At 38.8% G+C, this 7,650-nt stretch overlaps 1 protein-coding gene across 1 annotated transcript in view; it reads left to right on the top strand.

Moving 5' to 3' along the window:
* The first annotated feature begins 3,040 nt into the window (after positions 1-3,040).
* The window catches only part of LOC108664655 (phosphatidylinositol 4-phosphate 5-kinase type-1 gamma), a 99,940-nt gene continuing 95,330 nt past the window's right edge, over positions 3,041-7,650 (top strand). The window contains exon 1 of the mRNA XM_047884056.1: positions 3,041-3,322. Within this exon, the coding sequence (XP_047740012.1) occupies positions 3,241-3,322 (82 nt within the window). The 5' untranslated portion in view covers positions 3,041-3,240. The remainder of the gene's footprint in view (positions 3,323-7,650) is intronic.

The raw sequence follows: 7,650 nt of genomic DNA, 5'->3' as shown, positions 1-7,650 counted from the left end.
GTTTTGTTCTGGACATTTTGCTGTGTCGAGTATAATTTCTTGTAGAAATTTTTTTCTTATCCTTTGTGGCAATTTTCATTGCATAATTAGGCTTCTTACTGATCAGTCTAGTATGAATCACGTTTCGATTCGAGCACTGATTGTCTTTGCGTGCCTAGACGTCGCCTTCAAATTAGCAATAATACTAAATTTCATCGAGGCGGGCCCCACAGACTACAACGAATTGGCTTGCTTTTAATCTTCTAGCAATACTTCTAACAGCGACCTGAAGCTGTCACAAACCTATATATGTAGCAGTGCTGATTAAAAATTGAAACTGGGAACACGTTGGGTCAAGTCTCGATTCAACTGGTAAATGGTTCCCGGGCTGATTCAACACGCGTATAAATTGCATGATCTCTAGCTACTCCCGTACCTAGTCCATTTGGTCCTGGATGAGTGTATGACGCAATGGTCTACTAGATCACCATTGATTAGGTGAAAAAAATGGAAGAACTCGTTGAGCATGAAAGAAAATTAAATTTTTTTCTTTTGCGACGAACACGTGTAAGAAATTCCTTGTAAATTTTTCCGATTATAATTTTAACGGGGGTGCTTATTCTTAACAAGAACATAACTGTTCCAAACTTTATCGTCCGCCGGCGATTGACTACCCGCAGCTTCGCTAACTTACGTAACTTTTAGCTCACAGCATCTGGGGTTAGGTTCCAGATAGCATAGTTCTGCTCTAAAATTTATCGTCGTACGACGCGTGGCCGATCGACCGTGGGCTGATTCGACACACGGGACAGATACGGACGGCTCCGGCGCGCTCCGTCCGGGTGGTGTAATTTTTTTTTCGCGTGTTGGCAGACTACGCTGGGCCATACGACGCCAGGCTTATTTTCCTGTGGGCTGATTGATCTAATTCAATGGATGTGATCTGTCTGATGGCGTGTGGCTGATAATGTCACAGTCAAGATGTGTTGTAGGCTACGTTCTTCAGGGAAGGGATCATGATAATCCATTCGAAGCACGGCAGTGGTGGTCTTCGACAGGCGTCCCGTACCAATATTGTGGCAGCTATTGACTAGCTGATGTGCTGATACGGTTTCTGGCTTTCTGCTCATTTATCCGCAACGTGCCCTCGCTCCTACTAGGCTACATTTACGAGCGGAATTTTCACTGTTCCCTTTACCACGTTTTACTGAGCTGTTAGACTGTTAGGTATCAATCAAAGCCAGTTTAGGCAAGGGGCTTGCTTTATGGACTAGTTTCCAGTGCTCCTATAAGAATAACTAAAAAAAAAAATTACGAGCCACCTGTTCCGTCAATTTGTTTAGACTATAACTGTTAAATTCCTGGTTTTAAAGTGCCCTAGTTTATGTCAAATAAAAGTGTTTTAAATCTCAGTGTTGACTGGAAAACTGTGTTTTGTTGCACCACTAGTTCTAAGAGAATTATTAGATATTGGGTTCGTGACTGACGTTCCACCTTTTTTGCAAGGCCATCTTTGACGTTAGGAACGTCCGGTCACAGGTCCTTTGACGTCATTTTTCCGAAATACTTTGAACGAAGAGATCTTGCCGGCTGACTGGAAAGAAGCTCAAGTGACAACATTGTTCAAAAAAGGTGACAAAAGCTTCCCTGGAAGATATCGCCCTTTCAGTTTGACACGTTTCGCTTGCAAGGTCACTAGTGGAATCTGTTATGAGGGATCGATTGATCAACCATTTGACTGCTAATAATCTCCAATCAGACTGTCAACATGGCTTCATTGCTGGGAGATCCTGCACCACTAACCTCTTGTCTACTCCGAATGAATGGACCCGCCTGCTGGACGAAAAGGAGGCTGTAGATGCTGTGTACCTCGATTTTGCCAAGGCATTTGTCAGTGTCCCACAGGAGCGGCTGTTGCGTAAATTAAAGTTTTTGGGAATTGAAAGTATTATACTCTAATGGATCAGAGATTTCCTAGTAGGGAGACGATACCGTGTCAGTATTCCTACGTCCGTATCAGACTGGGCTTTAGTGCACAATGGCGTGCCACAAGGAAGCGTTATCGGGCCTGTTTTCTTCGTTGTGTTTATAAACGATCTGCCAGAAGCGTGTGCTCGATGTATGCTGATGATACAAAAATTTATAGTACAGTGAAGGAAGCGTCAGATAAAGAGCAATTGCATGATGATGTTGACGGTTTAGTTGTACTGATGCGTGGCAACTGCGTTCTAATGCTGACAAGTGTTGAGTAAAGCATCTTGGTAAGAATAATGAACAGCAAGCTTAAAGAATGAGAAAGCATGGTTTCAACGAGAGAGTAGTGAATGGGAACTAGACAGAGGAAAGAGACTTGGGAGTTTCTTTTGACATGGAATATAATTTTCCTAGCATATTTAGAATTAAAAGCAAAGTTATCAAATTCAATAGCACTGATCCGACGCTCCTTTGAGTCCATAGATGCAGAAGCGATGAAATCGTTGTTCTGTCGCAGAATCCTAAAAAGGTCAAAACACAGACAATTTTGTTCAGAGATGTGCAGCAGGTATAATTCCAGGCTTAAAGATGAAGACTTTCATTAAAATACTTATTGTCATAATTTTCAAGTGAAGGCATAAATAAGTCAGAAGTGCCGTGTAGTGATACTATAAATATTTAATGCAGTGCTAATGAATTAAATATTATATAACAACGGTGAGGTCATCAGGATATGTGCGTACGGCGCAATATTCTACGCGAAGAACTTTATACGCTGATGAGTCTGTAGCGTGATCGCTTACATGGCGGACCACAACTTCGCTACTTACATCGTCTCTACGATGTCTTATGTCTTATGAAGAAAGATTAGAACTATGAACTTCCAAGCCTCTGTTATCGACGTCTGCGTGGTGACCTCATTGAAGTATGCAAGTATACTCATGGTTTATTCAAGATTAATAGAATTTGAAACATTATAGGTAGAAATTCGATTGTCTAGTTAATTCACGTTCAAAATGATTTCTACACAGACGTTTTTCCAAATTTAAATAGTTACTGCTCAAAATTATGGTTTTCTACGAACTGTGGGCGTTAAATTGTGTGAAGGCTAACACGCAAGCGCGCTGTGTCAGTAGTCTGTTGCTATGTTCGGAGCGTGGTTGTGTTTTGCTATTCTGCTCCATTTCTATCTCGTGTAGCATAGGCATGTAAATAATCTGAATCCGATTAAAGTGAAAAATGTGATATGTTGTGCAAAAATTTACTTAGGAGTACGAGTTCTTCGAGATGATGGCTGACACCGATGTTTCATCAGTGAATGATGTGCCGATGGAAAACTTGAAGAAGGGCTCGCCAGCAAAGGAACAAGGTTCGTTGTTTTGAATGCCGTATCATAATTTTTAACCAATATACATGATACTGTTGATGTGTGTTGTTGAGTGATGAAAATCTTATTTGCTGAAATTATTTCGTCTCATTCTTTTGCATTGAAAATATTTGGAAAAAAATCAGGGAGCTACTCTGTTAGAGCCTAGAGTAGAGGCTATTAGTATTAGGCTAATGCTGCCCGGCTCTGGCTGTCGGTGTCGACACTGATAGTCAAGTCACTGTCAGTCTGTGACTGTCTGTCACTGCAGGGCTGGAAAAGTCCTATTTTTTCTGAAATATCGCGGCTCTAATATATCATTTTAGTAGGTGTGAAATTTTGTGGCTCTATTGTCATAATTTTTTGTTTGATTGAAAAAATTGGGGTTTGCACTTTGTAAACATGTCGTTTTATAGAATTTTCAAGTTCCACAATCTGCATTATATATACATCAATTTCAATGCTCCCAAGTCCCAACTCCAGCCAAAATAACATGCAGAACGTAATAACATCAACAAGTCAACCCAAAACGTTGAGTTGTTGACTAACCTAGTTGCAGTCAGGACTCAGGATTGGAATTTTTTTACTTGTTTTTGAAATCTTGTGGCTTTTATCATGACAAATTTCTAATACTACATTTTGAATCTTGAAGCTTGATTGTACACTTTTGTTAACAATTGGATAAGAGGTAATTCATCTGGTGGAAATCTCGTGGTTCCGGAAATGGCAGGAAACCTCTAGTTGCGGCCCTGAAAGTAGATATTTTCCATGCTTGGTTGAGATCAGACTGTATTATCACTTGTTCAGTTGCCGCTTAAGTGAAGACAAATGTTAGTGACTGTTTTTGGGGTAAAATCAGAGATTTGGGTAACACGTGCATGGGACTTTGTAAATAATTAATTCGCCTCACGTAAATGACTTTTCACGGCCATGATATGGTATTAACAGCTCAAAGAAATAGAATCATGGCTGGCAAACCCATAAAACCACAGCTCAAAAAATCCAGTCCCAGCTTGCCAAATAGATATATTCCATGCCTGTGTCACTGTAATAGCTGACACCAGACAGTTCAGATTGTCATTGAGTTTAGTGCTTACTGCTAAGTGGAGCCTGGAGTGGAGGTACTGGCCAGGGTAGAATTATATGAATGTTGGTTTATGAATACAAGATATATATAGGTAGTTCTGGCCCAACACTTGATCATTTTTAAATACTAATAGGCTTAACAGAGTTTTAAATAAAACGAGGAAAATATATTTTTAAGATTTTTCAAGCAAAAAAATAAGTGCACTCTTTCATTTATAGGTATATGTATGAAAAATGGACCTGATCCTGAAGTAGTATATTGTCTCACATAAAGTACCATAATAAATGCTGATAGCCTGACTAGCGGCACCTATTTATTTTGTAAACTAAGCTGAACTGCATATTCATGATGGAATTCCAGAAAGTGGTTGGTCAATTAGCTATGCCATAACAATTGCAGATCTTGAAAATGGGGGGATGCAGTTTGAAGGCACTGTAAGAGTGTTAATTGATAAGGGAATGGCAGTGAATTGGGTGCTGAAGTGCTGTACTGCAGTTGGCCAGAGCGTCCACTCCTTTTCCAGGACAAGTGCTCCAATTTTGGCTAGTGCGCTCCTAAATTACAAAGGGACATGGTCATTAAGAAGACATTAAGTTTGCAGCAACCTGCAAGAAATTGACTACCACTTTGTATCAAAGATTATAGGTCCAAAGTAGCAAATTTTCAATGAATTTAGAAACTTCCAACTTGATTGTGCCATTTTATTTTCAATCCAATTAACTATTCATCTAGCAGTAATCTTTCAGCTCCATAAAATGACAGGAAAGCTCAAGTTTTTGCTCAGAAAGCTGGATTAAAATTTTCCTTCTCACTACTGAAATCTTTCAGCTCCAGAGTGGCAAATTTTCACTAAATTTTCAATCAAACAGTGTGATGCACTTTTATCAACAATTGATAGAAAAAAATTTCCTAGTTCCAAAAATGGTGGAAAAGCTCTAGTTGCAGCCTGAAAGATCTATATATTCATTGCCTATAGAAAAGTGATGTATTCCAAGCTTGATGATACTGGTTATATATTTTCTTGGTAATGAAAGCCTGGAAAGACACTAATATTTCAGTCTAATAGGCACTATCTTACAGTCTGGCTTTAGAGCCGTGACATTTAAGAAAAAATATAACTCAGTGCTCACTGCAGTGAGTGACAGAGCACATTTTCTCGTCGACGAAAACTTGAGGTCACGGACAGACGGACGGACAGACAGACGGACATGGCGAGCACAATAGTGCATTTTTTCCATAAATGAGAAAATGCGCAAAACAGTGTTTGCCCAATATTTAATTGATGTACACCATAGTGTTTTTACTTTAATGTGACCACAATTGGGATGATATTGATGAGGACTTATTTTTACAGGATGACCAAACCTTAATATTTCAAGTTCAGCTGATAATAAAAGCAATAAGAGCTGTGACTTTTGCAAATTAACTACACTGTTGGAATTGGAGCTCTAAAACTATACCTTATGAAGATTTACTGAAGAGGCACAGTTTTTCAATCATGCTTTTGCCCAAAGACTACGGTATGTCGTCTATGCCGATACCCTCTGCAAAATTTTTCCATCCCAATTATTCAAAAGGCATGCAATTTCAATTATTTTATATTATTCGTTAGCATATATACCTATCTATATTATCAGAAAATCATCTATGAAATATTTGGTTTCATTTTGTTGATGCTGGCAATCAAATTTCAATAAAGTGGTAATTTGTTCAAATTAGCTGCACTCACTATGTATGTTCTAACCTAACGGACAACATTATCTTCCTGCATTGAAAAGGAACTAATGTGAGAGAAACCTAACATTTTGGCATAATTCATGAAAATCTGTCGCACAATATCCTTGATTCCCATGCAATCATATGTCAATGAGATTGACCAAACATGAAGAAATGTTGCCATTGGATCCACAAATATGCATGAGGAAGCTTCATTCCTGTCTTACCAGTTGCTGATAATGAACAAATTATTTAATAATTAACAAATTATACCACTAGAAGTTAAGATCATATTTTTGTTATGTAGATGAAACAAGAAACAGTTGAGTAATTCATGTCAAGTTTTATAATTTTAAAAATCAGCCTCTCCTGAACATTAACTGTCTATTGATATTTTACTCAATGGTTTTCATATCCAAGCAACCATTGCCAGTTTCTTATAAAGTATAAACTATTAACTCCTATTGGAAAATGGGCAGATTTATAAAGAATATAACTCAGTAGGTACTCTCTGCAGTGACAGAGAGCGCATTTTCTCGTCGACGAAAACTTGAGATCACGTACAGACAGACGGACGGACGGACAGACAGACAGACAGACAGACCGACGGACATGGCGAGCACAATAGTGCATTTTTTTCCATAAATGAGAAAATGCGCTAAAAATGCAAATGGAAAGATACCATCATAGTTATGCATTCAATAACTGGCAGGAAAAACTTCTTAGTTATGCTTAAAATCGCTGTTATGAATAACTTAATAGGTATGAATCCAATACCTGACAGGAATAGGTAACTTCATAGTGCGCATCCAATAGTGGGTAGGAATAACTTCATAGTTACGCCTACAATCACTGGTAGGAATAACACTACAAAAGGAAACAATTGACGACTGATTGATTGGAATGTCAATTTCATGACCCGCCCATTCATCTGAGGTCACCCCTATTGCAAATCATGGTCGGAACATCATCAGCTTCCAGGGGCCTCGGGAAATACACTGATAATACACGTCTATCTTGAGTCAGATTGTGCTCAGTGTATTAACATTTGTAGGTTCATGGCACCGCATTCCTGAAGATACGACGGCCTTATCGTGATATGCCGCATTATTCCACCTTCTATGACACCATGCAACCTTCTATGGCACCATGTGATGAAAATTGTATGGGTATATACTTATTATATATTATTGTTATTAATATTATATATACACACCTCAAACGTATGGCTACGAGACCTCGGAGTTTTAATACCAAACCTGTTTTTTGGGGCTACTTGTACCTATGTCGCCCACCCTTACACTGAGAGAAATGAGTTTGACTTTGTCCGTCTAAATAGCGATGTACTTTTTGCCCTGGTGTGCATTATTTCAGTGAAAGTGCGTACCTAGCAGTGCTACGTGCAGTGTGTGATTATTCGGACAAAATGACTTATCCAAAACAGGAAATAATCCACATACGTACTTCTAAGTACTGCATTTTACATGGAACATGGGAAATAGCTTCGTTTCTGCTAGATTGGAATTCT

This window comes from Hyalella azteca, unplaced genomic scaffold, assembly GCF_000764305.2.
Source record: "Hyalella azteca isolate HAZT.00-mixed unplaced genomic scaffold, Hazt_2.0.2 contig14441, whole genome shotgun sequence".
NCBI classification, from domain to species: Eukaryota; Metazoa; Arthropoda; class Malacostraca; order Amphipoda; family Hyalellidae; genus Hyalella; species Hyalella azteca.
Note: the sequence above shows the minus strand (reverse complement) of the source record. Positions and strands in the feature narration are given on the sequence as shown.